Here is a 25,430-nt window from a genome sequence, read left to right on the forward strand (position 1 = left end):
TTCCTGCAACTTGTGGCAAAATATAAAATATTCCATGGACTCAACATGCCTCTCAGTAAATAGCTTGGGGTGTCTACTTTCCAAAATGGGGTCATTTTGGGGGGTTTTGTGCTATTTTGGCTTTTTATGGCCTTCGAAACTGTGATAGGTAGTGAGGGGTGAAATCAAAAATTTGCACCCTTAGAAATCCTGAAGGTGGTGATTGGTTTTCGGGGTGCCGTGCGCGACTAGACTCCCAAACAGTCCCACACATGTGGTATCCCATACTGGGGAGAAGTAGCGGAATATATTTTGGGGTGCAATTCCACATATAACTATGGCATGTGTGAGCAATATATCATTTAGTGACAACTTTTTGTAAAATATATATATATATTTTTTGTCATTATTCAATCCCTTAGGACAAAAAAAAAAAATATTCAATGGGCTCAACATACCCATCAGCAATTTCCTTGGGGTGTCTACTTTCCAAAATGGGGTCATTTGGGGGGTTTGTACTGCCCTGCCATTTTAGCACCTCAAGAAATGAGATAGGCAGACATAAATTAAAAGCTGTGTAAATTCCAGAAAATGTACTCTAGTTTGTAGACGCTATAACTTTTGCGCAAACCAAAAAATATACGCTTATTGACATTTTTTTTACTAAAGACATGTGGCTGAATAAATTTTGCCCTCAATGTATGACTAAAATTTAGTTTATTCGATTTTTCTTATAACAAAAAGAAGAAAATATCTTTTTTTTTTCAAAATTTTCGCTCTTTTTCCATTTATATCGCAAAAAATAAAAATCGCAGAGGCAATCAAATACCATCAAAAGAAAGCTCTATTTGTGGGAAGAAAAGGACGTAAATTTCGTTTGGGTGCAATATTGCATGACCACGCAATTACCAGTTAAAGCAGTGCAGTGCGAAATTGGAAAAAGACCTCTGGTCCTTAAGGTGTTTATTGGTCAGGGGCTGAAGTGGTTAAGGAGCATCCTTTCCCCAATATACTCTTCTGACAGTGAACATAGCAGTGCTAAGCTCTGAGCATTTCCAGGTTTAGAGCTACAGTTTTGGATAAAAAGTCAATCAATTCTATGCTTGATCAGCTTGATTAGAGGGTAAGGGGAGATATTGGGGGTCTAATAGGCCCTTGACATTTCCATAAAGAACCTGTTGCCTGCCAATGCTATAACAAAGGGGGCTTGTTAGGCCCTTGTGATAACAATACATTTACATGAAAAAATTGTTTAAAAGATTAAATTATAATAAAATTAATAAAAATAGACCCTTTTTTAAAGGCAACCTCATCGCCCTTGCACACACACACATGAATGCAAAATTTCACATAGGACATGCATGCTTATGTAAACAGTTGCACATTACATTTTGGTTATCACTGCAAATCACGTAGTGAGAGCAATATTTCTAGGGTCATCATTCATGGTTCATTATAAACTGAAGACCTGCAAAAAGCTTTTAAAGTGTAACTTGGACCATGTCGATTTTTGCCATTCACCACCCTTGCGTTTGTTAACCATTTACTCCATGCAACCCCGTGTTTCATATTTTTACCAAAAAACTGGGTATTGTGTTTATGTGAACTAAAATTTCCTAGTGTGTTTCTTCCTTAAAATATTTATTTTATTACAGTTGTGCAAAAATATTGTAACACAACAGTTGCAACAGCCACATTATTTTTCTACAGAGAAAATATAGAATTTTTATGATTTTAAGTGGGTTTCTACCAAAAAAATGCAGAATTTTAAGTGTGTGAAATTAAACAAATTGCTTCAGTAGAGAAGTGTTTTAATTCTCTTGTGATGATTTTTGTTTCAGGAGATGCTCTTAAAGGGAATTTTGAATATTACGGAGGCTAACGGCAACATTGTACCTTTGAAATACTTGACCTTTCCCCTTCAGCAAAGTACAGAAGGAGTGACTGGTACAGTACAGAAATCTCCTGGCTCTGCCACTGGAAAAATGAGTGGATTCTTCAAAAGAACTAAAGTTTGGCACAGTAAAGATATGCATGGTGACACCTTACTTTCATCATGGCACATCGCACCTATCCATTTACCATTGGTTGGCCAAAACTGTTGGCCACACATGTCGGATGGATTTAGTTTCACGATGTGGTTGAAAATGGAGTACAGTCTGGATTTGGAATATTTGATTAAAGGAAAACACCTTAAGAAAAGGACTAAGACGGTTCCCATTCAAATGCATAATAAAGGTAGGATATCACTGGGCATCATTTCTATGCCAGTTTTAAAACCTATATAGGCTCTTTGCAATAGAAAATTCCATACAAATTGTAAGTTAGAACTTCAGAACCAGAACACTAACTTCTAATAAATACTATGCAACACCATGTGTTGAAATTAAAACAAAGCAAAACATATAAACAGTTTTAAAAAAAAGAGTCCTGTGTTCAATGTTATACATTTGACTAATGGCGGTGATTTTAAAATCTATCAAGTGAGAAAATCATTTGCATAAATCTGATGTGAATAACGCCACAGAAATAAGTGAAATGCACACTCACCAGAAGATAAACCTCTATAAAATTATGTATGATCACTTTTCTGTTAAAGGCAGTGACTATATATCTTCTGGAATAATAAGTATAATTGTCCTATTCAATAAAATGTAGCAAACATGTCGCTGTACTATAATTACATTTTTGCATTTTTAAGCTACTGTGATATGCCTTGTTAAAGAATCATTTACTTGTATTATCTTTTTATTGATTTTCCAATATATATTTACAAATACACAGAATACCACAAATAAATAAGTAGAAAAATAGAGAGGGGGGGATTAAGACTAAAACGATGGGGGGGGGTTTAAGTAAATGCCACTGCACATTCAAAATAATAGAAGTACATAAACTAATTTGATGTGTACAGTGTGGATGGAAAGTATTCAGACCCCCTTAATTTTTTCACTATGTTATGTTTGGGTGGCACAGTTGTGTAGTGGGTAGCACTCTCACCTAGCAGTAAAAAGGGTCGCTGGTTCGAATTCCAACCACGACACTACCTGCCTGGAGTTTGCATGTTCTCCCTGTGCTTGCGAGGGTTTCCTCTGGGTACGGTTTTCTGCCACACTCCAAAAACATGTAGGTAGGTTAATTGGCTTCTGTCCAAAATTGGCCCTAGTATGAGAGTTGGGGACCTTGGATTGTGGACTCCTTAAGGGTAGGGGCCGATGTGATTGTGCAATGCTGATTAAATTAATGGCGCTATATAGGTACCTTAAAATAAAATAGGGTTAATTGTGGACAAGCATCCACACTCACTCAGATTGAACTAGATGGACTGGTGTCTTTATTCAACCTTACTATGTAACTATATTGCAGCCATTTTCTAAAATCATTTAAGTTAATTTTTTTCCTCATTAATGTATACACAGCGCCCCATATTGACAGAAAAACACAGAATTGTTGAAATTTTTGCAGATTTATTAAAAAAGAAAACTGAAATATCACATTGTCCTAAGTATTCAGACCCTTTGCTCAGTATTTAGTAGAAGCACCCTTTTGAACTAATGCAGCCATGAGTCTCTTTGGGAAAGATGCAAAAAGTTTTTCAAACCTGGATTTGGGAATCCTCTGCCATTCCTCCGTGCAGATCCTCTCCAATTCTGTCAGGTTGGATGGTAAACGTTGGTGGATAGACATTTTTAGGTCTGTCCAGAGATGCTCTATTGGATTTAAGTCGGCTCCGTGACTGGGCCATTCAAGAACAGTCACGGAGTTGTTGTGAAGCCACTCCTCTGTTATTTTAGCTGTGTGCTTAGGGTCATTGTCTTGTTGGAAGGTAAACCTTTGGCCCAGTCTGAGGTCCTGAGCACTTCGGAGAAGGTTTTCATCCAGGATATCGGTTTACTTGGCTGCCTTCATCTTTCCCTCGATAGCAACCAGTCGTCCTGTCCATGCAGCTGAAAAACACTCCCACAGCATGATGCTGCCACCACCATGTTTCACTGTTGGGACTGTATTGGACAGGTGATGAGCAGTGCCTGGTTTTCTCCACACATACTGCTTAGAATTAAGGCCAAAAAGTTCCATCTTGGTCTCATCAGACCAGAGAATCTTATTTCTCACCATCTTGGTGTCCTTCAGGTGTTTTGTAGCAAACTCTATGCAGGCTTTAATGTGTCTTGCACTGAAAGGCTTCTATCAGGCCACTCTGCCATAAAGCCCCAACTGGTGGAGGGCTGCACTGATGGTTGACTTTCTACAACTTTCTCCCATTTGCTTACTGAATCTCTGTAGCTCAGCCACAGTGATCTTTGGGTTCTTCTTTACCTCTCTCACCAAGGCTCTTCTTCCCCGATAGCTCAGTTTGGAAGGGTCCTGGTCATCTCAAGCATCTTCCATTTAAGGATTATGGAGGCCACTGTGCTGTTAGGAACCTTAAGTGCAGCAGAAATTTTTTAACCTTGGCCAGATCTGTACCTTGCCGCTATTCTGTCTCTAAGCTCTTCAGGCAGTTCCTTTGACGTCGTGATTGTCATTTGCTCTGACATGCACTGTGAGCTGTAAGCTTATATAGACAGGTGTGTGGCTTTCCTAATCAAGTCCAATCAGTATAATCAAACACAGCTGGACTCAAATGAAGATGTAGAACCATCTCAAGGATGATCAGAAGAAATGAACAGCACCTGAGTGTCACAGCAAAGGGTCTGAATACTTAGGACCATGTGATATTTCCATTTTTCTTTTTTTTTTATTATTCTGCAAAAATGTCAACAATTCAGTGTTTTTCTGTCAATATGGGGTGATGTGTGTACATTAATGAGGAAAAAAAAAGGGAACTTAAATGATTTTAGCAAATGCCTGCAATATAACCGAGTGAAAAATGTAAGGGGGTCTGAATACTTTCCGTTCCTACTGTATACAACTGTTTGCTCATATAAATGTGTTTCTGCTGGGGATAAAAATATATGAAACTAGTTAAACATTAAAAAAAAAAAAACACCTTTGTGATATTTGTTACTGGTAGAAGAAAGCAAACTGGGTTGAATAAATGGACTATATCATTTTATCCTGACAGCACATTTTATAAACAATAAGGCCGCGTACACACGGGCGGACTGTCTGTCCAACTTTCAGCGGACAGTCCGCTCGTGTGTGGGCTTCAGCGGACTTTTTCAGCGGACAGTCTGGCGGACTAAGTCTTTCGGAATTTCCGTAATATTGTCCGTCCAAATTTGGTTTCAGTGGACAGTCCGCTCGTGAGTAGGCAAGTTGGACGGACTAAGTATGGCGCATGCTCAGAAAGGATTTACACGGCCGAAGGTTGCATTGCAATGTATTGGACGTCGTATTTCTAGTCCCGTCGTACGTGCTGTACACGTCATCTCGCAAGCTTTCAACGGACTGTCTGTTCATCGTGTGTGGTCAAGTCCGTTCATTCAAAAGTAGGACGGACTGTCTGTCGGATTGTCTGGCGGACTTAGTTGGCCAGACAGTCCGCATGTGTGTACGCGGCCTTAGTTTCACCAAAGTTGTGATGCTGACCGTAGACCTACAGATCTATTTTCCAGATTAGATGGCATATGGAGAAAGATATTTAACAGTTCTCTATAGTATTTTAATCTGCAGTTTGACTAATGCATTAAAGTTGGCCATGTTTAAAAAAATGTAATTGCCAGTATGTCTCTTGCTGCAATACTAGTGTCATGGACCTGGAACAAGTATGCAGCAGCATGAGTCAAAGGTGGACTCAAATCCCGATGTGCCTTTTTATCATCAGGACAGCCAGGCAACTATCATTTACTGTAAAACTGTTGGCTATGGCAACAAACACTGTTCTAAGAACAGGTTTCCTGACCTCACACCTATATGCCCTATTGTCTTTTTCTTCTGGATAAGTTCATTAACACTACATTAATCATGCTGTCATGCAATTTCATATGCTGTGCTTTTTCTGCTCAACACTTATAAAATTTATCCTCTTTAAGTTTTAGAGGGTTTTTTGGTTGACTTCTAAATGTCTTAATTTGCAGAAGCTGACAATTCTGTTGGACTAGATGGTTCCAGTAATGACAGGCTTGTAGATGATGGTTGCATACATCTGCTCTCCATGGGTTCTAAAGTACTGATGATGCAGATCTGGGTTTGCATGACAACAGGACGGCTTATTTTCAGGTACTTGAGTTTTTTTTTTTTTTTTAAGTTTATCTAAACCTAAAACACTAAATAATGCAGATCATCTGTCCTTAGTTGTGGTGGCTGGAATAGTTTTCTTTTCTCAGACTTTTCCTTTTTAACCCTGTGATCCTTCCAGTAACACGCTGATGGTACTATGGTGACGATGCTCGTTCACTGTACTGTATCGATGGAGAGAGCAGTGTTGTCACTCTAGGCTGCTCCTCCTGATGTGGTTTACAGAACACATTCCCTTCATTTAGTCTCCATAACATGGTGGAGGTGTTCTGTAGTGCATAGTTGAAAACTGGAATAGGGCTGATAACACTGCTTGAGATTTCAGTGCAGCAAAGGCAGAGTGTAATTTCTCCCAATGCAATATTTACATAATTTGCACAACCCTGTCATTGTAGGGGTCGTGCAATATCATTTTTCGGCTGCCTTTCAGGTTGGTAGCCAATATCGGGTGCTGCTATTCTGCATGTCGTTGCCTGCCATCAGATGCAGCGTGTCACTTGCCACTGTCTGGCAGATGCCAGATTGTGCTGGATTGCGGCCCATTCTTGGAAGAACATCATATGAGGTCCTCCCAGAACAATCAGGATCCCACCTGACCATCATTTTAAGAGATATAACAAAATACTTTAAATGGTATATTCTAGAGGCCAAAAGAGAGCAAGTAACAGAAGTTATTGTTAGTGTTGTCACCTTTAGTATTCTTGGCAAGCCTGCTGGAACAAAGAGCTCATACAAAAATGATTTTCTTATCGTACATCACGGGACATAGAGCCATAGTAATTATTATGTGGGTTATAAGCCACCTTCAGGTGATGGACACTGGCACGCCTTCAGACAAAAAGTGACCTCCCTATATAACCCCTCCCACTACTGGGCGTACCTCCGTTGTTTTGCCAGTGTCTAAGGTGTTGGTCACGAGTAAAGATGTGCTGTGCTGAGCTCTTCTGGAGCAATCCTTGCTGGAGCTAGCCATACTTACTGGAGCCATTCAGAGTGTCTCTTCTGGCCAAATAGAATGGTACGCAGGTCTTGTATCCGAAGAAACTAGGTTTTGCCTGTCAATGCTTCTGTTTTTAGAGAGCTGGACCCCGGGATCCAGTACTTTTTGGTAGTAAGGCCATAAAGTTTTACTGGCGAGGTGCTGTTGCAGGTCCAGGTAAAGTTAAGTGGAGTTTTCTAAGATTTCTTTCTTTTTTTTTTTTGTTATGAATGCCTCCTTTAACCACTTCCCACCCGGCCAATGTACATATACGGCCGGGTGGGAGCTCTCTACTTCTGAGAGGATGTTCAGGAACGTCCTTCAGAAGGAGGGGGATCGCGCGCGTGCCCGCGCAGCCCCAATGTGCTCATGTCACCCGGACACAGCGCATCTCGGATCGGCAGGAGGGCTCTGTGATTGGCCCTCCTGATCACATTACGGCCGCGTCCAATCACGGCCGTCATGTGATGTAAACAAACAGCCGGTTGCCAGGCAATCGGCTCTCCTCTCCTCACACAGAAGTCGTCGCTGAAGAGAGGAGAGCAGATCGCTAGACATGTGCAAAAGGAAAAAATTTGTTTCATTTCTTTTAATTAATTAATTTCGTTTAGTTATATTCGTTAAATTTGTTAAATTCCTTTTTGTATTTAGTTTAGTTTTCTGCCGAATTCGAAAAATCTGTCACATTCGAAAATATTTCAACCAAATTCGAAAATATTTCTACCGAATTCGAAATGATTTCAACATGATTCGAAATTATTTCAACCGCATTCGAAACTATTTCGACTGGATTCGAAAATATTTAGCGACCCAACTTTAGGGCCATGTATCTCGGGGGCACTTGATGCTAGAAATTTGGATATGTTGTAGTGCTAGTTCTATTGTGTTTGCATACCAAATTTGGTGTTTCTAGCTATAAGTGACCCCGAGATATGTGGCCCCAAATTCGGGTCGCAAAATGTCATTCTCTGCTGCAGAAAAGTACTTTCATATTGCCCATATCTGGGGTTGCTTGGTGGCAGGTGACGTGGCAAGTGGACAATCCACAACTTGGTCACATGGCACTCGTGTCAGGTCACGTGGCACTAGTGTCAGGTCACGTGGCACTCGTGGCAGGTGTCGTGGCAAGTGGACAATACTCAACTTGTGGCAGGTGACGTGGCAAGTGAACAATACACAACTTGTAGCAGGTGACGTGGCAAGTGGACAATACACAACTTGTGGCAGGTGACGTGGCAAGTGGACAAATACAATACACAACTTTTGGCAAGTGGACAATGACATACAGCATATGCACTTGCCTTGCGATCCACATCCGTGACTTCTTCAATCAGGCATGCTGACAACTTCATTGATACCATAAATATAAATTAAATAAGATGTGTGTGTTTTTTTTGCACTGGTACACTGCAAGTATGAAAAGTTGATGTGACAGATGTATATAAGTAAGTATAAGTAACTAACCATCTTCCAAAATTTCTAATTCAAATCGAAAAGATTAGAATAGGATAGAAAAAAAATAATTTAATAGAATATACAACCATCTTCTGAAATTCAAATTTGAATAGAATAAATTAGAATTTCGAATAGTATAAATTCAAATTTTTAAATGAATTAATTTTAAATTTGGATAGAAAAGATTATAATAAAATAGAAAATAGACTAGAAAAACGATAGAACAGAATAGAATATATTATATTTTATTCTGTTCTATTGTTTTTCTAGTCTTTTTTCTTTTATATTCTATTAAAATCTTTTCTATTAAAATCGAAATCATTATATAATAAATTCGAATTTCGGAAGATGGTTTTTTATATATATATATATATATATATATATATATATATATATATATATATATATATATATATATATTATACATTTCTGACATTTGAATTTCATATAGAATGAATTCCAATAGAAAAGATTAGAATAGAGAATAGACTAGAACAATAGAATATAGATACTATCTATTTCATTTTTAATTTTTTAGCATTTTGCCATTTGTTTTAATCAGATCTCCTGCAGACTATTAGCATCTATTTCATTTTTTGCAGATCTCCTGCAGACAATTAGCATCTATTTCATTTTTATTTTTATTTTTTTGCATTAGAACAGCCATTTCCTTTAGATATAGATGCTAATAGTCTGCAGGATATCTGCAAACAATGAAATATATGTTATTATACTGCAGAAAATCTGATGGAAATAAATAGAAATCTCCAAAAAAAAAATGAAATTGATTCTAACAGTCTGCAGGAGATCTGCAAAAAAAAGAAGTGAAATTACTGTTAATAGTCTACAGGAGATCTGCTAAAAAAAATAGATGCTAATGGTCTGCAGGAGATCTGGTTAGAAAACAAAATAGATAATTATAGTCTGCAGGAGATCTGCAAAAAATTTAAATAGATGCTAATAGTCTGCAGGAGATCGTATGGAAACAAATAGTAATCTGCAAAAGAAATTAAAAATGAAATAGATATCATCTATATTCTATTCTGTTCTATTGTTTTTCTAGTCTATTCTAATCTTTTCTATTCAAATTCGAATTCATTCTATACGAAATTCGAATGTCAGAAAGAAATATATATATATATATATATATATATATATATATATATATATATATATATATATATATATATATATATATATATATATATATATATATATATATATATATATATATATATATATAAAACCACCATCTTCCGAAATTCGAATTTAGTATATAATGATTTCGATTTTAATAGAATATAAAAGAATAGACTAGAAAAACAATAGAACAGAATAAAATATAATATATTCTATGTTCTATCATTTTCTAGTCTATTTTCTATTTTATTATAATCTTTTCTATCAAAATTTAAAATTAATAAAAAAAATTTAATTCATACTATTCGAAATTCAAATTTATTCTATTTGAAATTTGAATTTCAGAAGATGGTTGTATATTCTTTCTATTTTATTCTATTAAATTATATTTTTTTCTAATCTTTTCTATTTGAATTAGAAATTTTGGAAGATGGTTAGTTACTTGTATACATCTGTCACATCAACTTCTCATACTTGCAGTGTACCAGTGCAAAAAAACACACACATCTTATTTCATTTATATTACTTTTCTGCAGAAGAGAATGACATTTTGTGACCCGACTTTAGGGCCCCGTATCTTTGGGCCACTTATAGCTAGCAACCCCAAATTTGGATATATTGTAGTGCTAGTTTTACTGCATACCAAATTTGAGGTTCCTATCTATAAGTGGCCCCGAGATACGTGGCCCCAAAGTTGGGTCGCAAAATGTCATTTTTCGAATTTGATTCGAATTTCGTTTGAATTCGTTAACATTGTAATTCGGTAATTCGGATGCATCCGAATGTCCGAAGAATGAAAATTCATCCGAATTTCGATTAGTAACGAAACGAAATGCACATGTCTACAGATTGCTGCAGCCGGCTGATGATCAGTGAGTATGAGCTGTTTTTACAGCTTTTTACTAACTGATCACGAGTCTAGTATAAACCTACAGTGTAAACACACGTCACCACACATGTCCCCAAAACACACATGTCCCCAAATAATAAAAAGACATGTCCCCAAATAAAAAAACACATGTCCCCCACATATGTCCCACTAAAATCACATGTTCCAATTATTATCTGCACACATATGTACGTGATCACCTGCACACATATGTACATGATCATTTGCGTAGATATATCCGTGATCACACAAACCAATTATTATACACTTAACGTTTTTTTTTTACCAAAAACATGTAGCAGAATACATTTTGGCTTAAATTTATGACAAAATTTGATTTTATTGGATTTCTTTTAAAATAGAAAAAAGAAAATATTGTTTTTTTTTTCAAATTTCCGCTTTTTTGCGCTTTTATCGCAAAAAATAAAAAATGGAGCCGTAAATAAATACCACCAAAATAAAGCTCTATTTGTGCAAACAAAATGATAAAAATTTCATTTGGGTACAGTGTAGCATGACCGCGCAATTGTCATTGAAAGTGCGAGAGCGATGAAAGCTGAAAATTGGGCTGGGAAGGAAGGGGGCGAAATTGCCCTGTATTGTAGTGGTTAACCACTACAGATCCGCGCTATTGCCAAATGACGGCATTAGCGCGGACCTACATTTCCGGGACTACGTCTATTGACGTCGTCCCGGTTACGAGCGGCCTGCGCGCCCCCTGAGGGGCGTGCGCGGCGCGCTCTGTGATCGGCGAGTCCGTGAGACTCGCCTGATCACCGATCCGTGTAAGGGGTCGATCCCGACCCCTTATCACGTGATCAGCTGTCAGCCAATGACAGCTGATCATGTGATAGAACGGAGCCGGTAATCGGCTATTATTCCTCCTCGCGCTGACAGTGCGAGGAGAGAAAAAAAAAGCCGATCACCGGCGGCCGTGATCGGGACATCAGTCCCGATCACGGCCATCAATACAAGGGACCACCTGCCACCTGCCTGTGCCCACCTGCCTCCCGCAGTGCCATCCTGAAGTAAAATAAAAGCAAAAGTAAGTACCCCCCGTCAGTGCCCCCCGTCAGTGCCCATAGTGCCCACAGTGCCACCCACAGTGCCACCCCACAGTGCCACCCAATCTGCCTCAAAGGTGCTGCACCCCAGTGCCGCCCATCAGTGCCCAGCAGTGCCGCCCATCAGAGCCACCTATCAGTGCCACCTATCAGTGCCCATCAGTCCCATCTATCTGTGGTACCTATCAGTGCCATCTTATCTGTGCCCATCTTTGCCCATCAGTGCCGCCTTATCTGTGCCTATTAGTGCCGCCTTAACTATGCCTATCAGTGCCCACCGGTGCAGCCTATCAGTGCCCACCAATGCAGCCCATCAGTGCCCACCAATGCAGCCCATCAGTGCCCACCAATGCAGCCTATCAGTGCCGCCTAATCAGCGCACTTCAATGAAGGAGAAAAATGACCCGTTTGCAAAATTTTATAACAAACTATTAAAACATGATTTTTTTTTTTTTTTGCATCTTTTTTTGTTTGTTTAGCAAAAAATAAAACTCCGAGCTGTAACTAAATACCACCAAAAGAAAGCTCTATTTGTGGGAAAAAAAATGATAAAAATTTCATTTGGGTACAGTGTTGTATGACCGCGTAATTGTCATTCAAAGTGCATCAGCGCTGAAAGCTGAAAATTGGTCTGGGACTGAGGGGGGTTTAAGTGCCCAGTAAGCAAGTGGTTAAAGATGAGTAAAATGTCATGCCTGTGTCACCACTGGGGGCTGTATTGAGCACTCATCACCTCATGCTGTCAGAGACCTGAAATGCTTCTTCTTTTAGCCAGACAGCAGGACCTCCGATATGCTTGGTGGGGGGGTTTCCCCCCGCTTACCACCCCCGTTGCTGACAGTCTCCCCCTCTTGGGGAAAGGAGCGCTCAGAAGTTTTTGCTTAAAAAAACAAAACAAAAAAAACAGGAAAAACTGGTACAATCAGTGCGCCACTCGGCGGCTTGCAGCCCCCCCCCTGCGCCATGCTGTTTTCTCCGAAAGGTCCAAGAGGACCTGCAGTCCTCTGCTCGCGTGGGAAAAGCTTATTTTTAAAAAGGGAGAAGAGCCATAGGCAACGCGGGGGGCGGGCCTTAGCGTCGTCTGCATTCTCCAATGCCCAAACACGGGGAGGAGAACTTTTAAAAGCACATTTGTGTGTTACTGCACGCTGTGGAGGGATCAAAGAGGTGGCATTAACAGGTTTGGTGACACAGGCATTTCCTTTGACACATTTTTACTGCGGCATCAGGCTGGCCATTAGTAGCAATTTTGCTGGACTATAGTCCAAGCAGTGTATGCATTCCTGCTGGTAGTGCCTCTGCTTTGTGCATCAGGCTATGAGCGGAAGGGGGACAAGGAACACCTCAAAGAGTTCTAGAGGGTCTGGTGTTTCTCGACAACCTACATCTCTATCTAAAAAGATGGCACCCTCCTCAGAGTGATGTGGCTGGTCAGAATGAGCCAGCAGGGGGGACTGGTTTTGCAGCAGCTCTGGACACTACAGTGTATGTGTATATGTGTGTGTATATATATATATATATATATATATAATATCATGCAGAAGATTTTTTTTTTTACACCATTTTACGTTTGGAACAGAAGATTGATGCTTTATTCCCTTCCCGGAGTGGGTCTAAGAGTAGCAGATCCTCGTCCATTGCTCAGGACCCTCATACTGAGGAGTTAGGGGCAAGAGATCATTAAGTTCTCTCAAAAGATCAGGAAGAGGCTGATGACTCCTCTTCCCAAGATCCTAATTTGGAGGGATTGGCCTCACAGGAGAGACTGTTGGTACACTCCCTCACTGAGTTTGTCCGCTCAACTTTTTTAATGCCTGTAACGCAATCATTGAGCCCACCTCTGGTTTGGGATCACTAAAGCCTTTCCAATCTGTTGATACCTTTCCTATCCATTCACGGCTAAAAAATCTTATTTATTCTGAGTGGGAGCACCCAGATAAAGTTTTTTTCCTCCAAAAAAGTTTTCTCTACTTTATCCTATGGAGGAGGAATTCTATAAGAAATGGGGGATTCTAGCAAAAGTTATTTTACTGGTAAAAAATAAGTTTTTCCTTTTTAAGTGTGCATCTTCTCCAGGCATTCACGACGGCCTCCACCATCAGGTTCAAGAGGAAGACCTCAAGGGCAGTCCCAGGGCCAATAGAGGACATGGGGCAGGACACAAAGCAAAATACTAAAGCCCCCTTATGAAGGGGCGCTCGCTCGAGTGGAGGGAAAGCTTCTACACTTTTCAAAGATCTGGCAGGAACATTGTCAGGACAGATGGGTGGCTTCCTCAATTTCTCTAGGTTACAAACTAGAATTCTGAAAATTCCGTCGTTTAAGATCAAACGTTCTCAGAGACCCAGGGAAACGGAAGTCTCTCTCTCTCTGGCTCTGGATCATCTCTTGTCTCAGAAAGTGATATCAGAGGTTCCCACAGAAGATCAGGGATCAGGGTTTTATTCAAACCTCTTCACGGTACCAGAACCAAATGGGTGGGTTGCGGTTAAGACCCATTTTAGATCTCAAGGATCTAAACCTGCATTTGAATATTGGTTCCTTTCGCATGGAGTCAATCCAATCAGTTGTCTCCATTCTAAGAGGAGAATTTTTGGCAGCGTTAGGCATCCTTGATGTCGATCTCCATGTGCCAATTTTCCCTGCTCATCAGAAATTTCTGCGCTTCAAGGTAAAAGATTGTCATTTTCAGTTTGTGGCTCTGCCTTTTGGTCCAGCCACTGCACCGCGAATATTCACAAAGATCCTTGCTCCTCCTTTAGCCAGATTAAGGGCTCAGGGTATAACAAGTCTAGTCTACTTAGACGATCTGCTCTTAGTAGATTAGTCAGTTACCTGTATAAACCAAAGTTTAGTCTCAGCTGTAAGTTACATAGAGTTCCTAGACTGGATTCTCAACCTAGAAAAATCCTCATTAAAACCTTCAAGGCGATTGCAGTATTTGGGGCTGATCATAGATACAGTTCAAAAGAAGGTATTCTTACCCCAAGGAAGGACCAGTTCCATAAAGGAACTGATTCGGCTCATCAAAACGAAGAAAAATCTTTCAATTCGTCTCTGCATGAAGTTGTTAGGAAAGATGGTGGCCTCCTTCGAGGCCGTTACTTATGCACAGTTTCATTCATGACTGCTGCAAAACAGTATTCTGTCGACTTGGAACAAGTAGGTCCAGGCTTTGGACTTTCCAATACGCTTATCCCCTGAGGTGTGTCAAAGCCTCAATTGGTTGATATCCAGCAACCTTCAACAGGGGAAATCCTTTCTACCAGTATCCTGGAAAGTGGTAATGACAGATGCCAGCTTTCTAGGCTGGGGAGCAGTCCTGGAAGTAGCATCTGTCCGGGGGAAGTGGTCCACATCAGAAAGGACCTTGCCCATCAATAGTCTAGAAATTCAGGCAGTACGTCTGGCCGTAGAGGCCTGGACGCTCAGACTACGGAATTTTCCTGTCAGAATTCAATCCGACAATACCACAGCTGTGGCCTACATCAATCAGCAAGGGGGCACGAGAAGTCATGCAGCCCAAAAAGAGGTGAATCATGTTCTATCTTGGGCAGAAAGCAACATTCCTTGCCTATCGGCGATTTTCATTCCAGGGATCGAAAATTGGTAGGCGGACGACTTGAGTCGCCAACAATTGTTTCCGGCAGAATGGGTCCCTTCACCACGACATCTTTCTGTCACTATGTCAAAGATGGGCTATTCCGGACGTGGATCTGTTTGTGTCCAGATTCAAGGTCGAGAACTTTGTGTCAAGGACGAGGGATCCGCTGACATGCGGAACAGACGCCTTGGTCTTTCCATGGGATCGGTTTTCACCGATCTGTGCATTTCCTCCGGTTCTGCTGCTTCCACGCCTTCTTCACAGGATCAAGCAGGAAGGGAAAGAGTTGATTCTGGTGGCCCCAGTGTTGCCCAGGAGATCTTGGTTTGCCGAGATCCTAAAGATAGCAGTAGGGGACCCTTGGACCCGGCCACTGTGGCCAGACCTTCTCACGCAAAGGTCCGGTATTCCATCCTACCTTACAAACGCTAAATTTAACTGTTAATGAAATTTAACTGTTGATGAAAGTCCTTCTAAAGGACCGTGGGCTGTCACCTTCAGTAGTGTCTACTTTGGTTAATGCTAGGAAGCTGACCTCCAGAGTCATATACTATAGAGTTTGGAAGGCATGTGTCTCCTGGTGTAAATCCAGGGGTTGGCAACCCAGAAAATATGTCATAGGTAGGTTCCTTGAATTCCTACAGATGGGATTAGAAATTAAGCTGGCCTTGAGTACTATGAAGGGCCAGGTGTCGGCCTTATCGGTATTGTTTCAATGGCCTCTTGGTTCTGACTCTCTGGTTTGTAACTTTATTCAGGGTTAACGTGGATTAATCCTCCAGTCAGGACACCCCTGAACCCTTGGGATTTTAAATTAGTCCTATCGGCTTTACAAAAACAGCCTTTTGAGCCTATACAGGATATTCCCTTGGTCCTCTTGCCTGGTTGCCATATCCTCTGCCAGAAAAGTATCTGAGTTGGCGGCTCTTTCTTGTAAAGAGCCATATTTGATTATTCATAAGGATGAGGTGGTATTATGGCCTCATCCTAGATTCCTACCAAAGGTAGTGACAGGTTTTCATTTAAACCAGGATGTTGTCCTACCTTCTTTTTCCCCAGAACCTCAATGTATGGAAGAGAGGTCACTAAATTCCCTTGCATTAGTGAGAGGTCAAAGTATATTTAAAGGTGACCGCTTAGATTTGCAAAACAGATGTTTTGTTTGTATTGCCAGAAGGTCCTAAAAGAGGACAGGCAGCTTCAAAATCTACTATTTCCAAATGGATTAGTCAAGTGATTGTTCAAGCTTATGGTCTAAAGAGGAATATTGCTCCTTTGCATGTTATAGAGCACTCCACCAGAGCTGTTAGTGCTTCTTGGGCAGTCCATCACCAGGCCTCCATGGCTCAGATCTGCAAGGCCGCAACTTAGTCTTCAGTCTAAGTGACCCACAGAGTCACCCACAGAGTGAAATTTGCTTTGTGTATGGCCAGCTTAAAGTGGATGTAAACCCTTATTTATTTTTTTTGTCATAATGTAGAGTATACTATTTCCTACCATTTGAGACCAGTCTTGCCACAAAGAGTTAATCCAGCTCTGAGCAATCCTCTTTTATTGTTTAGTGAGATGAATCTTGTCAGAGAAAAACTTTATCAAATCATCCTCCTTGCTGTGAGTGACAGTTGATTTGCATATCTTGTGCACTAGCCTTAGAGACATGCATTCTTTTTTAATTCCCTCCCACTCCCTTCTGCTGCTCTGCAAGGATTGTCTGTTCCACCCCTCAGCATGATTGGGCATGCTGAAGTCATCTGGGGACTTTTCTGGGTTTTGACTGGATGTTAGTGTTCATAGCAGAAGTTCAGTGCAAGAAATACCCAGGAGAAAATGCATGTTGAGTGTACAGGTGGGCGGGAGTCTACTGACATAATGACTCCACCCAATGAGCCCTGAAAAATAGACCCACCCACAAAATCTGCAGTTTTTCGGGTCTCATAGCAGACAGAGGGGAGGCATTTTGACAGATATGACAAGTATACATGCAGGAGGCATGTATATCCTTCTAGATAACCAATATTGCAGTAGCTTAGAAAGGATGAGAGTGGGTTTACATCCACTTTAAGAAGTTTTTCTCTGTCCTAGATGCATTTAAAGCACATTTGCCAAACACTGTTACAGTTTTAAATATTGCAGTAACAATGTAAAATATGCACTCTGTAAAAATACTTTGATTTTATTTATGCTTGGTGCATATTGTCTGACGTCGCACTTTGCAGAACTATAAAATGGCTCATCTAATAGGATTTAAAAACAGTTCACCGATGAAGTATGATGATGAAGTGCCAATGTTCGGATCGCTAAGGATGATAAAATGTTGTTCTCTATTTTAAAGGCTGTGCACACATGTAAGCGATGACTTAAAATGCATTCTTCTGGCACAAGTTGAAACACAAGAAAATGTTTTACATCCTGGAAATTGGCAGCATTTGGCTTTCACATACAAAGAGCTGCCTGAAAGTAAGAATAAAGTCTACAGCAAAATACTGATGTGGGTCTCTGGACAAAGGTATGTTGCAGGTTTTTGGAGTTGTTGAGATAGATGGGGAGATATATATATATATATATATATATATATATATATATATATATATATATATACACACACACACACACACACACACACACACACACACACACACACACACACACACACACACACACACACACACACACACACACACACACACCTCTCCTAACCTTTCTCCTGTTTTAGGAGGTATGGTAATAAGCAGTATTCGGGAATATAGGTGACACCACTATAGTTATAGTTGATCATGTAATTCGGTGGTATGTTTTCTGCTTGTGGTTCTGGCATGGTGTGTAATTTCATACTGTGTAGCATCTACTTCTAGAAAATAATGATTTAAATTGTTAATAATCTCAAAAAAATGGGGTGTCCGGCGCTACCTAATATTAGAGAGGAGGACCACCGTTGTTTCCACCAGACCAAGTGTCACCTCAAATCAGTAGATTGTTAATATGCATAAACCTTTCTATGTTGAGAGTATTCTAATAATCACAATATAAATTCAATAAATTGTGAGAAAAGACCTACAAATGCCCATATAAAGTGCTTTTGTGCAAAAATAAGTGCAACATATGATACGTAATGCGGATGACGCTAAAATTCACACAATTCCCCATGTGTGTTGAATTTTTCAACGCTAATAAACTACAAACAATGAAATAATCAAATTAAAGTGCAAACATATGAAAAAACACACGGTATGGCTATAAAATTTATAACCATATACTCCAAACCTCCTATATCTAATGGTGCAAAATCGCAAAAGGAAGCATCCAATATGGATGTGTATGCGTGGGATATATATCAAACAACTTTCTTATATATCATAAACAAAGAAATATATCAGTTATGTGCATAAAAAATAAAAATTATGATAAAAATTAAAATAGTTTTTTTTTAAGAATGAACAATAAAACAAAATTAAAGAAAAAAAGGAAAAAAAGAGCAAGAGGTCTATTAATGTCCACAGGTGAAAAATTAGAAAATTTTAATAAAAAATCAAAAAATCCTCGGTTGTGCAAATCCAGCAGAAAATAGGTGACTTTAGTGCTTGCAATATATTCTTCAGGTGACTGCGTGCTCCCCCACAAGGTTCCCCACTCACCAGAAAGATACACTATAAGATAGATGCCTACAGGGGTACTTCTCTGAGAAGTGTGGACGGCGCGGTGGGAATAAACTGGACTCTCTTTTTGGATATCGTATATGGGCCTGAGAGCCGGAATCGCATGAAGGCTAATCTAAAGGCACAGTACCCCTGTAGGGGTGTATCTTTCTGGTGAGTGGGGAACCTTGTGGGGGAGCACGCAGTCACCTGAAGAATATATTGCAAGCACTAAGGTCACCTTTTTTCTGCTGGATTTGCACAACTGAGGATTTTTTTATTTTTTTATTTAATTTTCTAATTTTTCACCTGTGGACATTAATAGACTTCTTGCTCTTTTTTTTTCTTTTTTTCTTTAATTTTGTTTTATTGTTCATTCTTAAAAAAAATATATATTTAAATTTTTATCATAATTTTTTTTTTTTTTATGCACATAATTGTTGATATATTTCTTTGTTTATGATATATAAGAAAGTTGTTTGATATATATCCCAAGCATACATATCCATATTGGATGCTTCCTTTTGCGATTTTGCACCATTAGATATAGGAGGTTTGGAGTATATGGTTATAAATTTTATAGCCATACCGTGTGTTTTTTCATATGTTTGCACTTTAATTTGATTATTTGATTGTTTGTAGTTTATTAGTGTTTAAAAATTCAACACACAGTGGGAATTGTGGGAATTTTAGCGTCAGTCGCATTAAGTATCATATGTTGCACTTATTTTTGCACAAAAGCACTTTATATGGGCATTTGTAGGTCTTTTCTCACAATTTATTGAATTTATATTGTGATTATTAGAATAATCTCAACTAACATAGAAAGGTTTATGTATATTAACAATCTATTGATTTGAGGTGACTCTTGGTCTGGTGGAAACAACGGTGGTCCTCCTCTCTAATATTAGGTAGCACCGGTCACCCCATTTTTTTGAGATTATTAACTATTTGTGAAAACTCTTGTGGGGATTTATTGGTTGGGGGGCTGCAACACACACATATATATATATACGGTATATATATATATATATATATATATATATATATATATATATATATACGGTATATATATATACATATGTGTGTTTTTATTATTATATTTTTTCTATTTCCTGTACTACATAAGCGCGGCTGTGTCCAATCTTAATAATGATTTAAATTGATTTAATAAAAAATATCAGTCACAACAAATGCGGCCAATCCCTAGCTCTCAGTGGATAGTTTGTATACTGCAGCAGCTATTATTAAAAATCAAGACTATAAAACAACAATGCAGAGACAAAAGACAGCATCTAACAGCGCTAATACATGTCTAAAATTACATATATGCAGTTATATGAATTTCAGTGGGCTATAAAGAGTTTCCACACATCAAATCAGTTGAATAAACAAGTCCATGCAGAAATGTTAGAGGGAGGTGAAGTGCTGCATAACATCCGAAAACATAAGTTCATGCATTGCATCCTCACCAATCCACCTCGAGAGCACCCCTATGGTGATGCACTCAACGCAATGCTGAAAGAGATGAGACTGATAAATCCAAAGGTAAATGGAGCACTCTTCCCAGAGTTACTGAAGATGTCTCTTATACCAATTCAGGTTAATCGTTTCACCATAAAAAACACAAAGGAATGCCCTGCATAGCGTAATACTGTATTTATTTGTTGGAGATTCAACCCCTGCATATAAATGTAATTGCACAATAAACAAAATAAAACAGCGTTTTTGAATAAGCCTATGTGTTGTAATCGTATTGTCAGCTCATCACTTCCTGGAATGCTCTGATTCGCTGATCGCGGTGAGTCCCGGAATGAAAAACGATGTGATGGACAGGAGAGCCGCGTGGTCACGCCCTAACGCGTTTCGTCATCACATCTTCATCAAAGGGCGTGGCTACACGGAACAGCTCGTCCATTAACCACTTGAGATCCGCGCTATAGCCAAATGACGGCTACATCGCGGATCTCCTTTTCCGGGATGACGTCAATAGACGTAGTCCCGTGCTCTCCTGTGATCGGCGAGTCTACGAGACTCGCCTGATCACCGATCCGTGCAAGGGGTCGATCCCGACCCCTTATCGCGTGATCAGCTGTCAGCCAATGACAGCTGATCATGTGATATAATGGAGCCGGTAATTGGCTATTATTCCTCCTCGCTCTGTCAGCGCGAGGAGAAAAAAAAAGCCGATCACCGGCGGCCGTGATCGGGACATCAGTCCCGATCATGGCCAGCCCTGCCAGTGTTCACCTGCCCCCTGCCAGTGCCACATTAAAAAAAGTGCCACCCAGCAGTGCCCACAGTGCCACCCAGCAGTGCCCACAACCTGCCTCAAAGGTGCTGCACCCCAGTGCCACATATCCGTACCTATCAGTGTCATCTACCAGTGCCCTGCAGTGCCTCCTATCAGAGCCACCTAACAGTGCCACCTATCAGTGCCCATCAGTCCCATCTATCAGTGGTACCTATCAGTGCCCATCCGTGCCACCCATCTGTGCCACCCATCCATGCCACCTTATCTGTGCCCATCTTTGCCCATCAGTGCCGCCTTATCTGTGCCCATCGGTGCCGCCTTATCTGTGCCTATTAGTGCCGCCTTAACTATGCCCATCAGTGCCCACCAGTGCAGCCCATCAGTGCCCACCAATGCAGCCCATCAGTGCCCACCAGTGCAGCCTATCAGTGCCGCCTCATCAGCGCACTTCAATGAAGGAGAAAAATGACCCTTTTGCAAAATTTTATAACAAACTATTAAACATGATTTTTTTTTTCATCTTTTTTTGTTTGTTTAGCAAAAAATAAAACTCCGAGCTGTAATTAAATACCACCAAAAGAAAGCTCTATTTGTGGGAAAAAAATTATAAAAATTTCATTTGGGTACAGTGTTGTATGCCCGTGTAATTGTCATTCAAAGTGCATCAGCGCTGAAAGCTGAAAATTGGTCTGGGACTGAGGGGGGTTTAAGTGCCCAGTAAGCAAGTGGTTAAATACCAAAACAGGGCGGGCCAGTAACCCAGCAATCTGATGCGGCAAAACACCACCAATGCCTCTGGGGACCAAACTTGATCAGAAAGCATTTGTAAATAAACACACTTAGTGACCTTTACACCCGACCAACAACAATGACGGAGACCCCCAGAAGGCACTGATTCTGCCACCAGTATCGTGGAACACAGCTATGCAATCAATATAAACCCTAAACCACATATAAAAACGACAACGTAAATGTTTTAAATGAAACATCCAGTCGGCGTGACACAGGAAGACATGCAATGACATCCATTACTGCAGCCTGCATCACGGCATTGACTCCATACACACAATGCCCCTCGTAATTTTTTAAAAACCTATGCAGATTCTATTGCAAAGATGCACAGGTACTCAGTTAAGTTCTGAATCATGAGCAAAAGCATACACTGGCCTGGCTAAACCCAGATCCGCATATGCACAGGCCCACAATAACCAGAAGCTGTGATATGGATGCATTCTAATACAATTAAAATAGAAAATCTATCAAAGGTTTGTGTACAAACTAATACATACAAATATTAATAAAATTACTGCTGTATACACCATATGCACGCAGCGCAGAACAATATTAAAAAACATTACAATAACCCAAAAGAGAGAAAAAACAGTAAAACTATTCCAAACACTTATTTTAAATATCAAAGAAATAGCATGGTTAAACTGGGGTTTCAGCAACAGCCAACCACTTACTAAACCTTCATAAACTAACCTGATATGTTTAATATATTGAATAGTTGCTGATTCAAATGCTCTTTTATTTTGTTTATCGTGTAAGTACATTTATATGGGGGGGTTGAATCTCCAATAAATACAGTATTACATTATGCAGAGCATTCCTTTGTGTTTTTTATGGTGAAACGATTAACCTGAATTGGTATAAGAGACATCTGCGCTAACTCTGGGAAGAGTGCACCATTTTACCTTTTGGATTTATCAGGCTCATCTCTTTCAGCATTGCGGGAAATATTAATGCAAGCAGTATGTTTTTTGTTCATATTTAATTTATTCTGTTAATATTTGTATAACAGGAAAGCCGAAGTCACTGTAGAATATAATCCTCCACGGAAAGGAAGCTTATCATCTGACAGCAACAGAACTTTTTGTATGGTTGGACATCAAATATCTCAAGAAGATACCATTGTTATAGTAGGACAGATGAGTTTGGGAAATTTGCTGCTATTTAATGGTGAATTTGCTGCTAAATAAAATAAATGTGTGTTTTTAATGTACTTTTCACAATAAATACATAACGGTAAAGGATTGATTTATTTTTAGGTCCAAGTCTTGGTGCAGAAGAAGCATTTGAGCTTTATTGTCAAGGTCCAGATTTTACATCATTAATGACTTGCAAGTATGGCAACCGTAATACTGATCATTGCAAGTACATTTCTAGAGAAATTCTTCAGAATGAGCCAATCTGTGAATTTTTAATGAAAAGCAGAGGAAGTGACATGAGCTTGTTAGCAGTAAGTTTCAACTTATTATGGATTTGACTGATGTTCTGAAGGTCTGTTTTTCTTATATCTTAGACAATTTTTTGGTAGGAAGTAATACAGAGGCTTTATAGTCAACAGCCACACAATTTGCAGGTGAACAATGCAACCACATAATTGTCTATTGACATACACATACAAACAGTAGCATTTAGTATCATGAGGTGCAACCCTAATTAACATACAACAAGATAGTAGAGAAGGGGGGGGGGGCAAAGGAATAAAGGTTGTATAGGGGGAAGAATAGAGGATATAGGGAGGGGATTAGGTATAATAAGTAAAGGGAAGCAGGGGGCTGAGAGGAGAGAAGGATTTCACCAAATACCCTTTTCAGCTGTTTTGTCCAGGGATAACTGGGGAGTAGACCATGTAGCAATTCAAGAAGGAGGCAATCAAAATCAGCTGGTAAGTAGTGAGTAACCCATGGATCCCATGACCTTGTGGAAGTTGGCATGGGGCCTTGCAATTTAGCTGTTCATTTCTTATGCAATATCCATGTATTCTAGAGTTAACCGCAGACACTTAGGCTCCGGATTGCGCCTGAATAGTCTTTAGGCATAGAAGTGATGGGTTTAGTAAGCTAAACTCAGCCCCACACCCCCACAGTAGGGGTTCTGTCTAGTTCCCAGAGTTCAGGTTTAAGATGACAATTGATTAGAGCAGCTTCAAATGCTAAAGAGTGGTCTTTTAACATGAGGAGTGCGCACAGGTTTTTAAATTACTTTGGTAGCTTGTGTATAAAGCATACCGTAAACAGTACTTTTAAATCAGATGAGAATTCCTTATATAAGTTTTCACGCTATAAGGTTCTTGACTTAAATATTTTAATGCTGTGTTATATTTATTTCAGAAAACATTGCTTATATATATATATATATATATTTATTTTTTTCAGGATAGTCTAGCTATCGTGTATGATATGCACAGTCCAACTCAGTACACAATTTATGAGCCAGTAATCAGAATTAAAGGAAGTATGAAACTTGCATCATCTCAAAGACCATTCAGTGCAAAGGAAGTGTCTAACAAATCTCTGGATTCCCAAGCACTGAAAATGCTGCAACCATGTTTTGAAAGAAACATACACAGTGTTCTGCATGAGATTGGAGGAATTGGAGCCATGGTGTATTTGTTTGCACGGGTACATTTTAGTGATCATTTTATAATGCATTAAATGGTTATTGTTAATGAAATGTTTGTTTATCGTATGTCTCCCGCTGCTGCCTCTGCCTGTGAGGAGAGCGAGAAAGCAGCAATGCTGCTCTTGGGCACAGCACTGGATCAAAAGAGGAACCAGGTAAGTATTTGGGGGAGCTGACTCTGGAAGATTTTTTTTTAAGCCTAATGTACATGAAGGTTAAAAATAATTATGCTTTCTGAACCACTTTATAGCCTGTCAGCCTAGGGGGTGCGCGCACGGCATCGCTCAGAACCCGGTGCGTATGCCTGGCGGCCGCAATGTCCGCTGGGCACCCACGATTGCCCAGGAACACAGCAGGGCCGTGGATCTGTGTATGCAAACACACAGATCCACATCCTGTCAGTGGAGAGGAGACCGATGGTGTGTTCCCAGTACAGAGGAACACCGATCGGTCTCCTCCCCTTGTGAGTCCCCTCCCCTCATAGTTAGAATCACTCCCATAGGGAACACATTAACCCCTGCAGCGCCCCCTGGTGTTAACCCCTTCCCTGCCAGTCACATTTACACAGTAATCAGTGCAATTTTATAGCACGATCGCTGTGTAAATGTGAATGGTCCCAAAAATGTGTCAGAAGTGTCTGATGTGTCCGCCATAATGTCGCAGTCACGAAAAAAAATCGCAGATCGCCGCCATTACTAGTAAAAAGAAAAAAAGCCATAAATCTACCCCCTATTATAACTTTTGCCCAAAGCAATAATTGCCAATTGTGATTTTTTTTAAACAAAAAATATGTAGAAGAATACGTATCGGCCTAAACTGAGGAAAAAAATGGTTCTTTTTTTT

At 39.8% G+C, this 25,430-nt stretch overlaps 1 protein-coding gene across 2 annotated transcripts in view; it reads left to right on the top strand.

Annotated features, from left to right (window-relative positions):
• The window catches only part of LYST (lysosomal trafficking regulator), a 568,355-nt gene that overhangs the window by 212,064 nt on the left and 330,861 nt on the right, over nucleotides 1–25,430 (top strand). For both annotated transcript variants that reach the window (XM_077486620.1, XM_077486621.1), the window contains exons 11-16: nucleotides 1,821–2,217; nucleotides 6,000–6,141; nucleotides 17,623–17,796; nucleotides 22,981–23,138; nucleotides 23,228–23,418; nucleotides 24,341–24,586. In XM_077486620.1, coding sequence (XP_077342746.1) covers nucleotides 1,821–2,217; nucleotides 6,000–6,141; nucleotides 17,623–17,796; nucleotides 22,981–23,138; nucleotides 23,228–23,418; nucleotides 24,341–24,586 — 1,308 coding nt within the window. The remainder of the gene's footprint in view (nucleotides 1–1,820; nucleotides 2,218–5,999; nucleotides 6,142–17,622; nucleotides 17,797–22,980; nucleotides 23,139–23,227; nucleotides 23,419–24,340; nucleotides 24,587–25,430) is intronic.

Source organism: Lithobates pipiens, unplaced genomic scaffold (genome assembly GCF_037356315.1).
Source record: "Lithobates pipiens isolate NorthernLeopardFrog02 unplaced genomic scaffold, aLitPip1_a1.2 Scaffold_18, whole genome shotgun sequence".
NCBI classification, from domain to species: Eukaryota; Metazoa; Chordata; class Amphibia; order Anura; family Ranidae; genus Lithobates; species Lithobates pipiens.